Below are 22,146 nucleotides of genomic sequence, written 5' to 3' on the forward strand. Positions count from 1 at the left end.
GCTAATGTTAGATGGATCTTGGCAGAAAGCAGAGAGTACCAGAGAAATGTCTGTCTGTGCTTCATAGACTATGCAAAGGCTTTTGACTGTGTGGATCACAGCAAGCCGTGGCTGACTCAGAGAAGAATGGGAATCCAAGAACATTTGATTGTGATTATGTGAAACCTATACCTGAACCAGGAAACAGAACAGAGCAAGGAGATACTGCATGGTTCACAATTGGGAAGGGATCTGCCAGGGATGTATTCTGTCTTCACACTGTTTCAATCTATAATGCAGAACAGATCATCCAGGATGCTGGGCCGTACAAGGAGGAATGTGACATCAGGATTGGTGGAAGACTCATCAACAACCTGCATTATGTAGATGACACAACCCTGCTTGCTGAAACTGAGGAAGACCTGAAGTGCTTGCTGAAGAAGGTCAAGTACTCCAGCCTCCTATATGGATTGAAGCTCAACATCAAGAAAATAAAGATTCTCACCACTACTGGGCCAATTGGCAGCATCAGTGTGGATGGTGAAGAGATTGAGATAGTTAACAGTTTTAATTTGCTTGGCTCCACAGTCAACACTCCTGTTACCAGCATCCAGGAAATCAAGAGATGAATTGCATTGGGAAAGTCAGCTGTCAGGGACCTCTCCAGAGTATTCAAGAGCAACAATGTCTGGCTGGAGACTAAGGTGTGCCTGATCCGGGCTATAGTCTTTGCAATTGTATGCTATGCATTGGAGAGCTGGCAGTGACTAGGGATGATAGAGAATTGATGCCTTTGAGCTGTGGTGCTGGAGAAGAGTATTGAATATACCAGGGACTGCTAGGAGAACAAACAGGTTTGTCCTGGAGAGGGTGAAGCTGTGCTGCTCCTTGGAGTCAAGGATTCTGATGCTTAGTCTGACATACTTTGAGAAACGGACATCATGTTTGGGAGAGTGGAAGGACAGCGCATGAGAGGAAGACCCTCCATGAGATGGATTGATTCAGTGACTGGGGTAATGAGGTTGGCACAGGATAGAGCAGGGTTTAGGCTTCTTGTACATAGGGTCGTTATGAGTTGCGACTCAGCAGCACATAACAACGACAACAATAATGTAAGGTTGGTGGCTTCCCATTTCCTACCAGATTTCTTGGAATATTTCTTAAGGCTCTTTTGATCTCCTCCTAACATTTCTTTTCTCATTTTTGATGACCTATTTATTTTAAGTCACCTTTAATTCTTTTTTTAAAATAGTTTTTAATTATTAATTTCAATGGAAATTTACAGAGACTTTGGATTTCCATTCATTCATTGGTGTACTTTTCTCTCCTACCAACCCTCCCCCCCAGTATACTTCCCTTTTGGAAAAGTAAAGTAAGAATTCTTTGATTGTTTTACAATCCCTCTACCCAGGTCTACTCCACTCTGGACTTTGCTCTGGATTCCTGTCGTGACAAAAATACCTAATCACATATCCCTTTTAAACAATTTTCTCCCTCATCTGTTTCAATGCAGTATACATTATTTAACCCATCTTTCTCAGTCTTCCCCCAACCCTGATGTCAGTCTTGTTTTATAACAGTGGCACCATGCAGTATTTATCCTTTTGTGACTGAGATACTTCACTCAGCATAATGTCCTCCAGGGTCACCCATTTTTAATAATATTGCATGAGTTCCTTGTTTTTCAATGCAGCATAGTATTTCATTGTGTGAATATGCCACAGCTTCTCCATCCATTCGTTTATTGATGGGCACTTAGGTTGTTTCCAACTCCTTGCCATTGTGAACAAAGCCATGGTAAACATGGGTGTGCATGTCACCTCTAATTCTTAAAAAGGGGTTCAGCAGGCATAGTGGTTAAGACCTTGGCTACTAACGGGACTGATTGTGGTCCTTAATCCCCTGAAATTAGACAAGGTCTAATGCTAACATGACTATGACCACTCTTGCCATTTTGTACCTGCATGTCAGTAAGGTGGAGAGAAGATCTGATGCTCATAGAACTCAAAGCTGTTCCTGTGAAGTAGAGGTTAGGCATATACATCCACTTCAGCCTTGTACCAGTTCTGGCACCAGCCATCTCTCTCAAGGCACACTGCTTCTCTGTTGTTGTTATATGCTATCGAGTCACCTATAATTCATAGGGACACTATGTACAAGGGTCACTGCACCCAACTATGTTCTGAGCCGGTCTCATTGACTGGCTACCTCCACTACCCTAATTACTGTGTCAGTCTGTTTCATCTGGGGTCTTCATTGCCTGTGCTGTCTCTCCACCCTCACAAGCATTATGCCCTTCTCCAAGGTCTGGTTCCTCCTGGCCATGTACCCAAAGTATGTGAGATAGAACTTCAAAATCTTTGCCTCCAAGGAGCAACCAAGTTTCACCCTCTCCAAGACAGACCTGTTTGTTTTCTTGGCAGTCCATGGTATATTTGATGCTCTTCTCTGGCACTACAACTCAAAGGTGTCATTATTCTTCTGTCATCCTAAGTCATTGTCTGACGCATAGCAAGTAATTGTGAAGACCATGGCCTGTGTCAGATGCACCTTAGTCTCTAGATTGACATCATTGCTCTTTAGCACTTTGGAGCTCTCATTAAATTCATTGCAATGGCAATATGGAACCATAATTACAGTGTTTTACTAAAAACAAGCTAAGCTACAACTCAGGATCAGGAAATATGCAGGTATGATTATCTTTCAGATTATGTCATTCTCTTAGCTTAGACTGTGAACATTGATCAAAGTGTGTCTGTCTGCCTGCCTACCTGTCTCTATCTCCTATTTAGTTAGCATCATGTTAACCTGTAAGCCTCTACTAACATTTGTAGGGCTGACTTGTTTTTTTTATAGTTGTTAAGTGCCGTAGTATGAACTCTGACTCATATTGGCTCTGTGTACAAGCAAGACAGAGACCTTGCTTGATCCTACACCATCTTCACAGTATCCTTTATTCTCAAGCCCATTGTTGCAGTCGCTGTGTCAGTCCATCATTTTGAGAGGCTTTTCTCTCCTTCTTTAACCCTCCACCTTTCCAAGCATGATATCCGTTCTCAGGGTTGGCCCTTCCTGACAACATGCCCAATGTATCCTTGCCTCTAAAACTCATTCTGGCTGTACTTCTTCCAACTTGAATTTATATATATTTGTTCCTTTGACTGTCCAAGGCAAAGGCATTGATTTTCTTTGTTCTTTTTCCTTCACTGTCTCGCTTTCATATGCATATGAAACAATTTTAAATACTTTGGTTTGGATTAGGTACACCTTCATCTTTAAACTGATATCCTTTCTCTTTACCCTTTACCAGTTTAAGAAGTCCTTGATAGATTTTTCTCAATCCAATACATCTTTTGATATCTATTGCTTCCCTGAACGCTGATTGTGGATCCAAGTAAAATGAATTCCTTAAAAACTCCTTTTCTCCCTTACCATGATGTTGTTCATTGCTCAGTTGTGATTATTTTTGTAATTTCTTGATTTTTAAATGTAATCCATATTGAAAGCTCTAGACTGGTTTTCTTCAGTAAGTGCTCCAAGGCCCTTTCACCTTCCACAAGCAAGATTGTTGGTAAGTCTTACTTCAATCCTGATGCCACATTCTTCTTCATATAATTCAGCTTCTCAATTATTTGCTCAATTTACAAATTGAATGGTGTTAATGCTGTTATGTGCCATCAAGTCAGACTCGACTCATAGCCAACGCTTAAGCAGGTTTTCAGAGGCAGTAAACTGGACAGAAAGAAATTGCCCATCTTTTTCCCACAGAGCAGTTGGTAGATTCGAACTATATGCCTTTGGGTTGATTCTGTGCAACTCCTTAGCCACCAGAGCTCCTTATGCATTAAATTGGTGTTATGTTATTGTTGAGTGGGAACTGACTCATAGCTGACTCTCCAGTGGGTTTGCATAGGCTTATAAATCACATGGAGAAGATTGCCCATCTTTCTCCTGAACACACTAAATAGGCATGGTGAAAGAATACAACCCTGACAATATACCTTTCCTGATTTTAAACTGTGCAGTTTTCCCCTGTTCTGTTCAAATGGCTACGCTTGGTTCATGTAAGGTTCTGCATGAATGCAATCAAATGTTCAAGAATTCTCATTCTTCATATTGTTAACTCATCTTCTTGTGATCCACATAGTCAGATGCTTTTGCATAGTCAGAAGCACACAAGTAAACATATTTTTGCTATTCTTTGCTTTAATTTAACTTCCATCTGGTATCATGATAGACCGCATATACTATGGCCTCTTCTGAATCCAGATTAAATTTTTGACATGTTGCTGTCAATGTATTGTTCCCATTACTTTTGAATATACTTCAGCAAGGTTTTACTTGAGCATGGTAGTAATGCTATTGTGTGATAGTTTCTATATCCTGTTGGATCACCACCTTTTTTTAGACAAGCCCATATATGGATCTTTTCCAGTCAGTTGGCCAAATAAACCATCTTCTAAATTTTGAGGGATGGATGAGTGAGGACAGTCAGGACGGTATCTGTTTACACAAACACTTTCACTGATACTTTGCCAATTCCTGGTGTCTTAGTTGGTTTTTTGGTTGGGTTTTTGTTTGTTTGTTTGTTTGTTCATTTGTTTTTCTGCCGGTGCCTTCAATGAAACTTGATTTGTTTAGTATCATTTGTTTTTGTTCATGTAATACTTTCTGAAATGGTTCAGTGTCAACAAATTTTGAGACAGTGATTCTGTATATTACTTCTGTCTTCTCTTGATACTTTCTGTTTCACATAAAACATTGCCCATGTAATCCCTTAGGATTTTAATTTGAGGTTTGATTTTGTTTTGCAATTTGAGGCTTGAATTTTATTCTTTGCACTTGAGAAATGCCAAGAGTGTTCTGCCCTTTTAGCTTTCTAACTTTAAGTCTTTGTACATTTTAAAATAAAACATTGCTTTGTCTTTTTGAACTATTTGAAATCTTCTGTGCCCTCAGAGTTTGAATGCATGCTATAAAAATATACTTATCTCTGTTTATAGCAAAGCAGAATGAAAAAGACAAGATCTCATTGAGATAAAATTGAAAGGTATTTAATAAGAACTTTGCTTCCAGTACAAGATGATCTCAAGAAATGTTGAAAGAGTATTTATATTAGTCCTGACTAAAGTGACTCATGTATTTTAAAAAAATTGAATTAAGATGACTAAATTTAATTCCTTTGGTTTCAGATTTTCTTTCTGTGCAATAAATGTTTTATTTGGAATACATTTAGATGTACAAAAAGTTGCACTGGCAATACTATAGGGAGTTCCTTTGTCCACTTTTCTTAATGTTAAAAATTTACACAAAAATCATATAGTTATCAGACCTAAGAAATTAATACTGGAAAATACTGTTAATTAAAATGTGGCCTTCCTTCTAATATCCTTTCCACTAATTTCAGCACTTTTCATTAATCTTTTTTCTTTTCATAGATCCAATCCAGCATATCACACTGCATTTCGTTTCCTTAGCTTTCACTATTCTGTGACCATTTCTCAGTATTTCCTTGTTTTTCATGGCCTTAGTTATTTGACTAATGCAGTATTTGACAGGACTTTTTACTGTAAAGGCTGCTCCTTGGAGGCAAGGATTCTGGGGCTTCGCCTGACATACTTTGGAGATGTTGTAAGGAGAGACAGGTCTTTAGAGAGGGACATCATGCTGGGTAGAGTGGAGGGACAGCGCAGGAGGGGAAGACCCTCTATGAGCTGGATTGATTCAGTGACTGGGGTAATCAGGATGGGTGTGTCAGAGGCAATGCGGTTGGCACAGGATAGAGCAGGGTTTAGGGCTGTTGTACATAGGGTCACTATGAGTCGCAAACGACTCGATGGCACATAACAACAACAACAACAACAGTCTGTTCTTTAGAACCAAAACACTAAGCCTTAACTAGAATAAAAAGAGGTGAATTCCATTTCTTGCAGGTAAGAATAGTTCCATCTACAATTTCTTTAATTTTTATATTAATAAATAGTTCCAATAAAAGGTTTTTTCTGTGTTGATATTCTGAGATTTTATAAATGTGTGTATATAATGTACACATGTATAAATATAAAAGGAATGAATATTTGATTATGTGTGTGTTTCTTGCATGCATAAAGTGAAGAAGACTTGAAGCCCTTACTGAGGAAGATCAAAGAGTGTACAGTCTCAATATGGGTTCCATTTCAACATTTAAAAAACCAAAAATTCTCACCACTGGAACAGCACATCATAATAGGTGGAGAAAAGAATAAAATTGGCAATAACATCACTTTATTTGGATCCACATTTAATACCCATGGTAGCAGCAGTTAAGAAATTGAAAGAAATGTTTGTTTGTTCTTGTTGTTATGTGCTGTCGAGTCGCCTGAGACTCATAGTGACCCTATGTACAACACCCCTAAACTCTATCTTGTACCAATCTCATTGTCTTTGACACACCTACCCCCATTACCCCAGTCACTGAATCAATCCATCTCATAGAGGGTCTTCCTCTCCTGTGCTGTCCCACTACCTTCTTAAGCATGACATCCCTCTCCAAGGACTGGTCCCTCCTTGCAACATGTCTGAAGTATGTTCAACAAAGCTTCAGAATTCTTGCCTCCAAGCAACAGCCTGGCTTCACCCTCTCCACAACAAACCTGTTTGTTCTCTTAGCAGTCCATGGTATATTCAATACTCTTCTCCAGCACCACAGCTCAAAAGCATCAATTCTCCTGCTATCATCCCTAGTCATTGTCTCTGATGCATAGCAAGTGATTGCAAAGACCATGGCACAGATCAGGCGCACCTTAGTCTTCAGAGTGACATCATTTCTCTTCAGTACTTTAAAGAGGTCTCTAACATCAGACTTTCTCATCACAATATGTCTTTTAATTTCCTGGCTGCTGATGCCAAGAGTTTTGATTGTGGAGCCAAGCAAGTTAAAGCTGTTGAGAATCTCAGTCTCTTCACCATCAATCTTGATGCTGCCAATCAGCCCAGTGGTGAGAATCTTTGTTTTCTTGATATTGAGTCTCAATCCATACTGAAGGCTGCATTGAGAAAATCTACTGTTAAGAACCTCTCCAAATTTCTGAAGAATAGGGATGTCAGTTTAAAGACAAAGGTGCCTCAGATCCAAGCCTTAGTATTTTTAATTGCTTCCTATGCTTCTGAAAATTTGACAGTGAGTAATGAAGAGCCAAAACCTAAATGCCTTTGAATTGTGATGTTGTTGCAGAGTATTGAATATGCCATGGACTGCCAAATGAAAACCTATCTTGTCGCAAGTACAGCCAGAGTGCTACTTAGAGGCAAGCATGGTGAAACGTTACCTCATTTATTTTGGAGAATCAGAACATAGAGACATCATGTTAGGAAAGGTAGAATGTCAGTTAAAGACAAGAAGACCCTGAATAAGAAGGATTTATGCAGTGCTATCCTGTGCTCTCTTCACCATCTTCAGTATACTTGAGCCTATTGTTACAGTCACTGTGTCAGTCCATCCTATTGAGGGTCTTCTTTCTTATAAGGGCTCTTCACCTTTCTAAGCATGATGTTCTTCTCCATGGACTCGCCCCTCTTAATGGTATAACCGAAGTATATGAGATGAAGCTTCACCACCTTGCTTTGAAGGAGCACCCTGGTCACACTTTGTCCAAGACAGACTTGTTTGCCCTTTTGGGATAATAAATATATGGTTAAGAAAATACAAGTCAGCATCTTTCTGGTACTCTCTGCTTTCATCCAAGATCCATTTAATATTAATAATGATTTCCTACTTGAATTTCTGACAGTTTTCTGCTAGTGTAGGAATTTTATACCATTTTTAGCAAGTATTACTAGAATGTGAACTTAATGATAGTTTGATAATTTTCACATTCGTTTGGATCACCTTACTTTAGAGTGGACACAAATATGGATTCCCATCCTTCCTTCTGGTATAGCTATTTTGAGAATTATGTTTCTCAACACACTAATCCACTATCACTCTTATATAACTCAAAATTAATCTTATTGTCATTGTTATGTGCTGTCATGATGCCTGTGACTCGTAGCAACCCTACGTACAACAGTACTGAGGCCTACCCTGTCCTGAGCCAGTCTCACTGACTCTGAAACAACTACTCTCTCATTACTCCAGTTACTGTGTCAGTCCATCTGATCCAGGATCTTCCTCTCTTATGCTGTCCCTCCACCCTACCAAGCATGATGTCTGACTAGTCCCTCCTAGCCACATGTCCAAAGTAAGTAAGACGGAGCTTCAGAATCCTAGCTTCCAAGGAGAAACTTGGATTCACTCTCTCCAATACAGACATGTTTGTTCTCTTAGTGGTCTATGGTGTATTCAAGACTCTTCTCCAGCACCACAACTCAAAGGCATCGATTGTTCTTCTATCATCCTTAGTCATTGTCCAGCTCTCTGATGCATAGCAAGTAATTGCAAAGACCACGGCCTGGGTCAGATGAACTTTAGTCTCTAGACTGACATTGTTGCTTCTCAGTACTCTGGAGAGGTACCTGACAGCAGATTTTCCTAGTGCAATTTGTCTCTTGATTTCCTGATTGCTGTGTTAAGAGTGTTGATTGTGGAGCTGACCAAACTCTAATTGTTAACAATCTCAATCTCTTTTCCATCTATTATAGTGCTGTCAATTGGCCCAGTGGTGAGAATCTTTGTCTTCTTGATATTGAGCTTCTATCCATGTTGAAGACTACAGTTCTTGACTTTCTGCAGCAAGTACATCAGGTCCTCCTTAGTTAAAACTAAGCAAGCAAGGTTGTGTCACCTGCCTATCATAGGTCGTTGATGAGTCTTCCTCCAATCCTGGTACTATATTCCTTTTCATAAAGGCCAGCTTCCCAAATGATTTGTTCTGCATATATACCTTTTTCTAAGCAATTATTGACCTGAAAGGACCTTGAAGTTGGTGTCTAGTTATGTCCCTTTTGTCACCAGGGCATAACTTGCAGGCTAGCAATTAGAGGTCATTGAAGATATCTTAACTTTTTTCTCTGAGTTAGAAAAGGTAAAAGTGTATTTCATGAAGATGAGGTTTCTCTATAATTTCTGTTTCTAGAGCAAGAAGTGTTAAAATAAAACATCCTATTTACCATCCACAGCAGTACTGAAGTCACTATATTTTATGGTTAATAAAAAACTTAGGTGAAAAAGTTTACAAAGGTTAAAATTGCAAAACAGAATATGAATCAAGTTCTTGTGACTTTTCAGTCCATTTGCTTTCACTAGTTTCCTTCCTTTGTGCATTTCCTAGTCTTTATTTCTATCCTCTTTATCCCCTTCTTTTAATTTCTTACATAAAAAGTGTTCTTCATCTTCATAAAATGAAGTATTTTTAAAACCTAGAAGTTAAAGAAATGGATCGGCAAAGCCTTTTGGGTAAAGATCTATAAATTCACATAACATTTAAAAGATCATTACTAGAACATTAGGGAGCTTAGAAGACTAGTGGTAAGAATTTGCCCTGCTGCTAACCCTGAGTTTCTCAGTTTGACTCCACCAGCTGCTCCACAGGAGGAAGATGGGAATTCTCCTGTGTAATTTACTCAAAAAGTGCACTGGAGGGTCAGCTGTGAGTCATTTCTTTTTTTTTTTTTAAGTTTATATCTTAGGCATTGCCCTTCATTTAAAAAAAAAAAGACTCTTGTTTAAATGTCATTAAATATCAAGTGTTACTAAGATTCAGCTGCTTTTATAACTTTTGAACTTAAATCTGGTATGAAGAGATGAGCTTCCATCAAAACAGTTCAAAGCAAACAAGAAAAATACAATTTGTCTTGATCACAATAAATTAAATGTGTTAGAAAAATACAAAAACATTGCAAAGATACAGGGAATTCTGGTGGTCTACTGGTGGATGGGGACTTCTGCGGCTAACCCAACGCTGGTGCCTCTTTGGTGGTTTGTGAGTCATTTCTGACTTAATGGCACACAGCAACAACAGCTAGAACATTAGGGAGCTCATGTGGCTTAGTAGTAAGATGTTTAGCTGCCAACCTAAAGATAAGTGGTTTGGGTTGGGGGGGCGTGTTCCCCCTTCTCAATTTTTTTTTCTCTACTGGTTTATTTACAAAACTCGAATACAAATTCTTTCAATTTCTCTCACTCCCCCAACCATCAAATTGTACAATCCAATGATTAATCCCCCCCCCTCTGTCTGTACATCCACATCCCTCTGCTTCCAGCCTCCCCCATCCCTCCTGGATCCTTATACTCATTCTACAATAATGGTTTTCTACAAGATCTATCCTTGTGGGACTGAGTACTTCACTCAGCATAATGCTCTCCAGTCCCTCCAAGTTAAGTAATAACTTACAAAGTTATTGCTCCTGCGTGCTACATAGTATCCCATTGTGTGAATATACTAAAATTTCTCAGTCCATTAATTTGTGTTTGGACACTTGGGCTGTTTCCATGTTCTTGCGATGGTGAATAATGCTGCTATGAACATTGGTGTACAAGACAGTTGGTTTGAATACACCAGCTGCTCTGTGGGAGAAAGATGAGCAGTTGCCTCATGTGTGATTTACCACATCTGAAAAACCCACTGTAGGGTCAGCTGTGAATTGATTTTGACTTGACGGTATGTAACAATAACACTTTTACATTATTTTTTAAATTTACTGATAAGTGAATTATTGAATGTGTTGTTGTTATGTGCTATCAAGTTGGCTGTGGCTTATAGCGACCCTATGTACAGTAGCTTTGAACCCTGCCTTGTCCCGAGCCATTATCCCAGTTACTGTATCAATCCATCTCATCCAGGGTCTTCCTCTCCTGTGCTGTTGTCCTTCTGCCCTTATGAACATGATGTACTTCCCCAAGAATCAGTCCCTCCTGGCCACATGCCCAAAGAATGTGAGACGTAGCTTCAATATCCTAGCCTCCAAGGAGAAACTTGGTTTCACTCTCGCCGTGACAGACCTATTTGTTTTCTTGGCACCCCATGGTATGTGTGAGACATCCTTAATATGTATTATTATGGAACCATTAAAAAGAATTAATTCATTGGCGTAGGCTGTTGGGGAGCTCTAGTGGTATAGTGGCAAGAAGCTGCACTGCAATCCTGAGGGTACATGGTTTGACGCCACCAGCTGCTCCGCGGGAGGATGGGCAGTTTCCTTCCCTGAAATTAACTGCTTCTGAAAACACACCTGAGAGTCAGCTATATGTCAGATCTAACTTGACAGTACACAACAACAACAATAGGCTGTTAGGTGTCGCCTGTACTCTTTTCTCTTACAAGGTGGTGGTGTTATGTGCCATCCAATAACTATGACTCATAGCGACCCTATGAAGAATAGCTCTGAACCTTGCCCTATCCTGAACCGACCTCACCATCTCTGACTACCTGCCCATAGTAAGTATTATGAATTCCAGTTTATCTCCTCTCTAGACAAAACATGCACTTACGGTTTCATTTTTGTCATTCTGGCACTGAGCATGGGTTCTGCCACTGTTTATTTGTTCCACACTTGAATGCTGCAGACCTCATGTCCTACCTTTATGGATCTTTGTATCATAACTTGAAAAAGATTTCTTGTTCAAATTTTATAGATAAAGACGAGCCATTTTTGTCTTTAGCAGAATAGGAAAAAAATCTTTCTCTGGGGTTGTATATCTCTGAGTGAGAAAGATAAGGCAGATATGTTTTACTTGATTCTTAAAATGATCTATGCTTTGATCAGAAGATTGTGTATCTGAAGACTGATGTCTTGATAAATAATTATATAATCTCTGTAATTTTTATTGATATCTACATTTTGCCATTTTAAATTATGGAACATTGTTATTTAAATTCTTATGGTCAGGACAGTTATTTGTAGACTATCAGAATTCAGAGTGGAACTGCAGTGGTTATTAAATCTTGATTATAGGGTTATAGTTATAGGTAGGTGTAATCAAAACAACTGATAATGTTGGCTTGCTTACAATAAGTGTGCCAAGTATATAAAATATCAGACAATGGGAACCATCCAAAGGAGCTCTGGTGGTGCAATCTGTAAGTGGTGCACCACTAACCCACAGGCTGAATCTTGCCGCCAGTTTGAATCCAGTAGTTCCTCTGGAGAAAGATGGGCAATATATTCTCCTGTGCTATTTATAGCCTTAGAAACTCTCTGGAGGATCAGCTATGAGTTGGTTCTGACAGCAATGGGGGAGAAAGAGGAACCAAAAAGTGCCAGGGAAGTGTTAACTTTGATATTTTGGGCTAGTTAAGAGCTTCCTCCACCCCAAACTACTCATAAGTAGTTGAAAACTAGCCAGTCAAAGATCAGGGCACTTGTGAGGTTCAGAAAGAGTAGAATAAATGGTACATTATTGGGAATGATTTTTACAGTATTTAATAAGAGACATTTGCCTTTTAAAAAGTAACAGGGTTGCTAATAAACACTGCAGAAAATGGAAATGTCACCTGTTTGATTGAATGATAAGAGCACAAATTATACCCTATCACACCAGGATGTTACAGCTCTTTGTTTCTGAAGAATTCTGCTGAGATGTTAGCTTTTCCATTCTGTCTACACTTACCAAAGACATATTTGAGAGGTAAATTATTTATAGCGATGAACAGAGGAGGGTGTGTCATTATTTTTGTTACTATGGCTAAAAGGTGTTGGAGAAGAATATTGAATATACCATCGACTGCTAAGAAAACGAAAGGTTCGGACTAGAGAGGGTTAAACCAGGCTGCTCCTTGGCAGCAAGGATTCTGAAGCTTCATCTGGCATATTTTGGACATGTTGCAAGGAGGAACCAATCCTTGGAGAGGGATGTCATGCTTGCGAGGGTGGCGGGACAGTGCAGGAGAGGAAGACCCTCTATGAGGTGGGTTGATTTAGTGACTGGGGTAATCGGAGTAGGTGTCTCAGAGATAGTGAGACTGGCACAGGATAGAGCAGGATTTAGGGCTGTTGTACATAGGGTCGCTGAATCACAGGAGACTCGATGGTATATAACAACAACAACATGGCTAAGTATTTTTTACTTTTTAGTACTGTTTCAGTCCTTTTAATGGTAATAATTTTATTTTCTCAATAGTCTCTTTCTCAGTAGAAAGTACTTTACAATCACATAACAAATTATATAATACATAGTTTATTTTTCCTAATACAATTATTTGTAAAACGGAATTTTATTGATATTGTAGACTTGAGAATGGATCATTATTAGCTGTGAAAGTAAACTGGGTTTTTTTCAGCAAGCATTTTATTCCTGGTGAAGCAAAAAACAAATGTGTCTTTTTAAAAAATTAATTATTCTAGAAACTTAATTAATCAATACTGGTAGTTTTTAACTTATTTTCTTATTATGACAGATTTAATGAATAAGTTTATGAAAATAGGGTGTATTTATTTGCAGTTTCCAAATGGTTTACTTCTGTAAATTTTATTGCATAACAAACTGCTAATTTGAATTACCCAATAAAATCATCTAAATATGATAAAAAATCATATAATATAAATAGCATATAAATATAATAAAAATCATAAGCACACAGTGGCTAAATTAAAAACAACATCAAAGGTTTCAATTCTATAAGGGATCCCTCTCTTGTCTCTTTTTGGTCATTATAACTTTTTTACTCTCTCTCCCCTAACCCTTCTTTCTTCAAGGCTCTGTAAACTGCATTCTGTAGGTAATGATGCAGATGCTCACAATAAAAAAACAATGAGGCAAAAGACCTTTAAAAGACTCAAAGAACATTCAGCCTCTCCTAATTCACTGCATGCTCCTCAAGTCATAACTGGTTTTCTTAGCTTAGGCTTCCATTCTGATATTTTTCTCTCTGTGTCTCTTTCATAGTGGCCTTAAACCCGAATGGCTGGACAATGTGCAGAAAAGTGGAGAACTGTTTTATTTGGAATTGAGTGAGGATGAAGAAAAAAGCCTCCTTCCCGAGACACCTACAGTGAATCATGTGAGGTTCAGTGAAAATGAAATTATTATTGAAGAGGAGGATTACAAAGAAGGGAAAAAATATGAACCCAAACTCAAGCAGTTTACCAAAATTCTAAAAAGCAAAAGACTTTTACCCAAGCGCCATAATAAAAAAAATATCAGTGCCACTGAGCCAGTGTCCATTCTAAAACATCAGTCCAATCAGAAAACAGGAGTCATTGTCCAGCAGCGGTTCAAAGATGTGAATGTTTATATAAACCCCAAAAAGCTAACTGTCACCAAAGCCAAAGAACACCTCAAGCTTCTGGAAGTACTAGTTGGGATTATTCATCAGACCAAATGGAGCTGGAGAAGGACTGGGAAACAGGGCAGTGGAGAGAGGCTTGTGGTTCATGGCCTGCTGCCTGGAGGATCTGCTATGAAGAGTGGTCAGATACTAATCGGTAGGTGTTGCTGGTGAACATCTGTCTTTATTTGCAGAAATAAAAGAAAATTATAGTACTTGATGTGCTAAGCAAAATTATGTACAGTCTCAAAGACTAATTGACAGTACTTAGGGCCATGGTAAAATTGTTAAGGATGGTGTGCTCCAAGCCTCCTAAAATAAGCATGTAATGTGCTGAATATGTGTCTGCCTTGGCCAGACCACAGAATAGCTTAACTAATTAAACCTTTCAAGATTTGACTTATATAATTTTATTTTATCTTGGTTATATTTACCAACAAGAAAAGAATAATAAATTTATTGTACAGTGTAATTTAGGTTTTAATGCCCTATGTCTAATAACATGATAGAAAAATACACAATTTATGAATAAAAATACTTTTATATATTTATCCTTGAATATGCTAAATTTTGGGGGTGGTTTTAAACTGTCTTGTCTGACATGTTTTGCAGTAGTATTTTATACACAAATTTGTTTTAAGGGTGCTTCATGTAAACTGTTGAGTAAGTTGGTAACTGTCCTGTTATTCAGTTAAAGGTAAAATAAGAGGGTTTGGTGGTATAATATATGGCATAATATATCAACTGCTAAGCAGAATTCAGTAGCTCAAATCTATCAACTGCTCCTCAGAAAGAAAAAAAATGAGCAAACTTGTCCTCTATAAAGATTTATAGCCTCAGAAGCCTATTGGAGGCCCTCTGTGAGTCAGAATCTCCTCAGGCAGGAACCTTCAGACACTTAAGTTGTAGATTACCTTGGTACCAGTCTTACTGGACAGTTAAATTAGTCAAGTATAAGGATATTTATGATTCTTTAAAGTTATGACTAGTTCCAAAAGTTTGTTATGTTGACCCAGTTTACATGTCTGTTAAAGGTATTGTACATACTGTGTAGAAATACTTAGCTTTTGAGAATATTAAAGGCTATTACACATACTGACAGCTTTAGTTTGCTTGGCTCCACAATCAAAACTCTTGGCACCAGCAGCCAGGAAATGAAAAGACATAGTCTGATGAGGAAGTCTGCTGTTAGAGACCTCTCCAAAGTACTGAAGAGCAGTGATGTCAGTCTGGAGACTAAGGTGCACCTGAAACAGGCCATTTCTTTGCAATCACTCACTATGCATCAGAGAGCTAGACAGTGACTACGGAGGATAGAAGGAGAATTGATGCCTTTGAGCTGTGGTGTTAGAGAAGAACTGTGGTGTTGGAGAAGAGTATTGAATATACCATGGCCATGGACTGCTAAGAGAATGAACAGATTCATCCTAAACCACGCTGCTCCTTGGAGGCAAGGATTCTGAAGCTTCGTCTGACATACTTTGGACATGTGGCAAGAAGGGACCAGTCCTTGGAGTGGGACATCATGATTGGGAGGGTAGAAGGGACAGCACAAGAGAGGAAGACCCTTGATGAGATGGATTGATTCAGTGGGGTAATGAGGGTAGGTGTGTTGGAGACAGTGAGATTGGTACAGGATAGAGCAGGGTTTAGGGCTGTTGTACATAGCATCATTATGAGTCACAGGTGACTCGATGGCACATAACATTATATATACTGTAGAGAAACATTTAAAAAGATAAATTTCTAAGTCTGAGTTCCATTTGGTTTTCTCAGTGATTTAATGAGTTTTTTAAACATTTGCTAAGCACTAGGAATACAAAGATTATTATAGTAATTATTCCAATTATTCCTGTAATGGAGCTCATATTTCATAGTTCAAGGGATGGTTCATAAATAAAGTGTTTCAGAGGCATTTGAACCATGTACCTTCAGGATTGCAGTACAGTACGAAAGCCACCAGAGCTCCCTCACCAGAGCTGGCCTATAGGATAGCATTATATTCTTTTGATAGACACAGTCCAGTCCATAATAACCGGATTAGTATAAAAAGTCTCTATAGTTTTTATTTTAGTTATATAAAGGAGGTCAGGATTCCTCCTTATAAATACTGCCTATTATTTCTGACTGTCATAGTTTTAGGATCCCATGTGATGGAATACTTTAGCTAAATTAATTCTTTTTGTGCTTGGTTCTCTATTCCACATGCCAGTGTGAACTGTGTCATAGACAAAATTTATTTTACTCTTTTCTCATGAAACTTAATAGAGAGGCTGGAATGACCAGTAAGATTCCAATTCCATGATTCCATTCCTTTGATCCTTCCATCTGAGAAAGTATCTAGGAATGAGAGTTACTTCATTTGTTGCTATTAGGTGCTTTTGATTCCAACATAGAGTAACGTATATACAACAGAGTGAAATACTTCTAATCTTATTCCATCCTCACAGTTGTTGGCATCTTTGAGCCTGTTGTTGTAGTCATGATACCAGTTTGTTTCTTTCAGAGTCGGCCCTTTTCCGCCCCCCCGACCTTCTACTTAACCAAGAAAAATGCCCTTTTCCAAGTCCCTCCTGATAACTTGTTCAAAGTACATTAGATAAAATTGTACTATCTTTTGTTTCCAAGGAACATTTTAACTGTACCTTTTCCAAGACAGTTTTTATTCTTCTGGCAGTTTATAGTATATTTGATATTTATTCTTCACTAACACCATAATTCAAGACATTAATTTTTTTCCAGTCTTCCTTACTCATTGTCCAGCTTTCCCATGTGTATGACGCATTTGAAAATACCATATCTTGAACCAAGCACCTTACTCCTCAAAGTGACATGTTGTTCTTTAACATTTTACAAAATTAAATACTGTGTAGTAGATTTATTCAAATGTGGTATGTCATTTGATTTCTTAACTGCTGCTTCCATAGGTGTTAATTGTGGATTCAAGTAAAAGGAAATCTAATGAGATGAATAGACACAGACAGTGGCAGTGTATTTCTGATGCTAAAACCTAGTGATAATTTGACATTACCTTTAATTATACCATCAAAATCAGTTTCCACTTTAGCACTGATTCTTATTTCATTAAAGCCTCCAATTTAGATAAACCTAACATATTTAAAGAAAAAAATAGGCTTTTACTAACCATACTGTGGGTCTTGTTATGGTTGAGACTTTGAAACAAATAGCCGAGCATTAAATCAGTAATAAAAGTGTATGCCACAAGGTATTGAATTGTTATGTATCACATAGATTTAATTACAATTTGAGCTTAACTGTTAAATTTTATTTTTATTGTGGGACTAAGCTGTTAGATTTAATTTTGTTAAGTGCGGTATTTGGTTTATGCTACAAATTTTCCATTTGTCCTTTGGGTTTATATAATTCCTTCAGTTGTACCAAAAATGGAAATACACATTGCCTAAAATAGTCATAGGTTGTGTTTAGCCATTCCTCATAGCTTTGAGGAAGGGTGAATTTGTGAGCCTTGCTCTACCACTAATAAGATGTGTTATTTGGACAGGTCCCTAGTACCACATTTTCCACTCTGTTTTGAAAAGATTAGATCAGAATAGATATGTTTAATCTTCTATCTCTTTAGCCTTTAGACAGTCACACAATTATAATTTATTTTTTTTCTCTTTTAGGTGATGTCCTTGTTGCTGTGAATGATGTTGATGTGACCACTGAGAACATAGAAAGGGTTCTGTCTTGTATTCCAGGACCGATGCAGGTCTGCACATATTTTTTTCCTTGTTTTTTTATGATGAGTTACATAAAGTAAATGCATCTTTCACATAAATCTTTTTAGGGTTTTTAAAATTATCATGTATAATAGATGAGTTGCTTACTTTTGCACTTGGACCTTTAAAAAATTTTAGCTTTTGCAAACATTTTTCCCTTTTAAAGTTGGTGCCAAGAGAGAATTACATAAAAACAAAATTTATTCTAAGCAAAAAACAACAATTAAAAAAAATAAAAACAAAACAAAAAACCCACATCTGATGACTAACTTACCATCATAACTACCATATGTACCGAGGAAAATTCACTTCCTAGAAAAGTCAGTTTAAACAGTCACAGAATTTTCTGTTTTCTGACTTATTCAATCTCTGTTCTTTCAAAGTGTGACTTTATTTTTAAAACTACTCATACTGTTTCTTAATATTACGTTATCTAGTTTATCCCTTCTAATGACCTTTTGTCTAGCCATTTAATGAGCTTTTTTCCCCTTTTCATTCTTTGTAGGTAAGAATAAATCTTTTCTTTCTTAAGCAGCTATTTTGATATTCTAAACTTTGGTGTGTTATATCATGAATGACATTTTTAGGTCATTATATGCATTGTAGAAGTGTTTCTAATTTCTATTTATGAATACTCTTGCTAGCATAAAAAATTAACTTCCTCCCCTTTAGGGAGTAGAAGAGTGAAATACTGTAGATAAATCAGAGTGCCAGTCAGGCAGTGAGGGGATGTGGCAGGGTTTGGATTGACCAGGAAGAAAAATAGAATCCCTAGTAAATCTTATCTGCATGAGGTTTCAGTTACTGAAATAATAGGACCCATGAAGAAATTTCTTCTCAGAAATAAGATGATTCTCCTAATACTTCTTTTCCTTAAAATAATAAATTAAGTAAATGTGAATTTACCTTTCTTTAGAAGTAGAGAATGAAGGCCGGAGAGTAACTATGATGGCCCATGACCATGCATTACTAGGATTGGGAAGAGAAATGTAAACAGAGACAGGAATGTTCTTAGAAATGTTCAGCAATCAGGTGCACCCACATCATAGTACAGGAGCAGTGTGTGCTGTTTTCCTCCTTTAGTTACTAAGTATGGAGAGGTCTTAGGATTAAATCCAAATACTAGGGCACCAAGGGGCATTAAACAGCAACTACTTACCAATTAGTAAATTAAAATTTTCACAAACAGCTGCACCCATGTAAACTGATTAAGCATTAGCCCTAAGTAAGTGGAAGTATCTCCTACTTAAGTTTAATTATCATTTCAGAATTTAGCTATGCACACTTGGCAGAAAAAAAGAGACGAAATGAATAATGATTTAAATATTTCAGAACAATTCCACCCACCGTTTACTTGTAAGAGCCATGTATCTGCAGTTTAGCTTCTAGCATGAGCATCTTGCTGCAGGAAGTGTGATTCTGAAGATTAAAGATACTTATTTCTTTATACAATGTGATTCTTAAGCACCGGTACTTACACTGAAAGTAAGGATCAGAAACAATCTTTGGATTTCTTGAATTGAGAGAATATGTTAGTCCCCATTGAGATTTTCCCTTTTTAATGTCATTTCGGGGGGCGTGTGTGTGTGTGTGTGAAATTATGAACAGTTTTAGAATATATCCCTTTCATAAGACATTTTATTAAAATCTTTATTATATAAAACCAAAGTCTAAGTTTTCTTATAAAAATAATACATGTAAAATAATTTAATACATGCATTGTAAAAGTTTAGAAAATACAAAAACCAAGGGAAATTGTGTTCTGGTGTCCTAATGGTAAGAAGCTGTACTTCGGGGAGTTCTGGTGGCCAAGTGGCAAGAAGCTGCACTGCAATCCAGAGAGGTTCACAGTTCGAATCCACCAGATGCTCTGCTGGAGGAGGAAGGGCAGTCTCCTCCTGTACCAGTCAGATTTCATTTGATGATATGCACGCGCGCACACGCACGCACCCCCAAGCAAAAAAAAATGTGTTTAAGAAAAAAACCAAACAAAATACAAAGAAGCTGTGCTGGAATCCCGAAGGTATGCACCAGCTGCTTCCGCGAGAGAAGGAACAATCTCCTCTTGTATAGTTAACTGCCTCTGAAATCCCTCTGGAGGATCAGCTATGGGGTCAGTTCGGACTCAGTAGTACACGACAACAACAAGGGACAAAAAGCTCATAGACTTACACAACCTTAAGATATCTGTTAACATTTTAGAATATTTCATTCTTATTTCCCCCTAGAATATAAATATATATTCACTCTGTGTGTGTGTGAGAGAGAGAGAGAGAGATATTAGCACAACTGGTATCTTGTGCCATACTCAAAAAAGCACCAGCATTTAGAGCACTATATTGTTGTTGTTGTTATGTGCTGTCGAGTCTTTGACAACTCATAGCGACCCTATGTACAACAGCCCTAAACCCTGCTCTGTCCTGTGCCAGTCGCACTGTCTCCGACACACCCATCCTGATTACCCCAGTCACTGAATCAATCCACCTCATAGAGGGCCTTCCCCTTCTGCGCCTGTCTTCCACCCTCCCAAGCATGATGTCCCTCTCCAAGGACCGGTCTCTCCTTACAACATGACCAAAGTATGTCAGATGAGCCTCAGAATCTTTGCCTCTAAGGAGCAGCCTGGTTTAACCCTCTCCAGGATGAATCTTAGCAGTCCATGGTACCCTCAATACTCTTCTCCAGCACCACAGCTCAAAGGCATCAATTCTTCTTCTATCATCCCTTGTCATTGTCCAACTCTCTGCTGCATAACAAGTGATTGCAATGACCATGGCGTGTATCAGACGCAGCTTAGTTTCCAGAGAGACACCATTGCTCCTCAGTACTTTCGAGAGGTCCCTAATAGCAGACTTTCCCATCGCAATATGTCTTTTAATTTCCTGGCTGCTGGTGCTAAGAATGTTGACTGTAGAGCCAAGAAAACTAGAGCTGTGAACAATCTCAATCATCATAATAGAAAAAATTCCTCTGCATAGAAACTGCATTTAATTCATAAACCTTATTGTTACCACTCAAAAAGTGGAAGAAACAAACTTTTCACTACCAGCAATTTTCTCAAACCATGTAAACTCAGATTGGAGTAAAAAAGTTCATTTTGGAGTAATAGTATTTAATAATTTCATTAATCTTCATAACATTCTATACTATTTTGATAAAAAATACTACTAATATTTAGAAGCAGGAGTGGCATCCACTTCCTAAATAGCATGCCTCCAGAAACTATTAACTTTTATAAATGTCGGTAATTGTACAGGGACTTTAGGCCTTTTGTTCATAGGGTTTTTAAGAGTCATGCTTGACTCAAAACAATCAACAACAACATTTGATAGGAAAACATCAGCTGCTTCTTGCATGGGCCCACAGTTAACACCCTTGGTATGAGTAGACAAGAAATAATGAGACACATTACAAAGGGAAAATCGGCAGTAAGGGACCTTTCCAAATTATTGAAGAGTAGTGATGTCAGTTTGAGGACTGAGGTGCATCTGATTCAGGTCATGGTCTTTCCGATTACTTACTATTGCATCCAAGACCTGCACAATAAATAAGGATGACAGAAAAAGAATTGATGCCTTTGAGTTGTGGTATTGGAGAAGAACACTGAACATCCCACTGATGGCCAAAAGAATGAATAGATATGTCTTGGAGCAGGTACAGCCAGAGTGCCCTTTGTAGGCAAAAATGATGAGGCTTCACCTAACATACTTTGGACATATTGCTAGGAGGTCCTATTCCTTTGAGAGGGATATGATGTTGTAAGAGTGGAGGGTTAGTGAAGGAGAACAAGACTCTCAGCCAGGTAGATTGACAAAGTGACTGCTGCAATGGGTTCTTGTGTGTCAGGAAGTGTGAGGATGGCGCAGGACAGGACTAGGTTCAGTCTTTTGTTCATATGGTTGTTGTGAGTTGTACTGGACTCAATAGCACCTAACAACAAGAACAAAAATATTTTATAATAAATATTCTTATAACATGGAGAAAATTCACCCGGCCAGAGAGGGGAGACGGGAAGCTGCACTGGGGAAGGTCACCTCCGATAACAGCAAAGAGGCGTCTTTCAGGTAAAACCCAGGAAAAACCGGCCAGAGAGGGGAGACAGGAAGCTGCACTGGGGAAGGTCACCTCGGATAACAACAAAGAGGTGTCTTTCAGGTAAAACCCAGGAAAAAGCGGCGGGCCCGAGGGCAGAAGGGAAAACATACTCTACACAGGAGTTTTACAGGACACGTCACCTTCCC

At 38.2% G+C, this 22,146-nt stretch overlaps 1 protein-coding gene across 1 annotated transcript in view; it reads left to right on the top strand.

The window, feature by feature from the left end:
* INTU (inturned planar cell polarity protein) overlaps nt 1-22,146 on the top strand; it is a 134,571-nt gene that overhangs the window by 9,890 nt on the left and 102,535 nt on the right. Inside the window, exons 2-3 of the mRNA XM_006887553.1 lie at nt 13,781-14,319; nt 17,810-17,895. Of these exons, the coding sequence (XP_006887615.1) occupies nt 13,781-14,319; nt 17,810-17,895 (625 nt within the window). The remainder of the gene's footprint in view (nt 1-13,780; nt 14,320-17,809; nt 17,896-22,146) is intronic.

The sequence above is a fragment of the Elephantulus edwardii genome, unplaced genomic scaffold (assembly GCF_000299155.1).
Source record: "Elephantulus edwardii isolate Elephantulus edwardi_28Jun2011 unplaced genomic scaffold, EleEdw1.0 scaffold00058, whole genome shotgun sequence".
Lineage (NCBI taxonomy): Eukaryota > Metazoa > Chordata > Mammalia > Macroscelidea > Macroscelididae > Elephantulus > Elephantulus edwardii.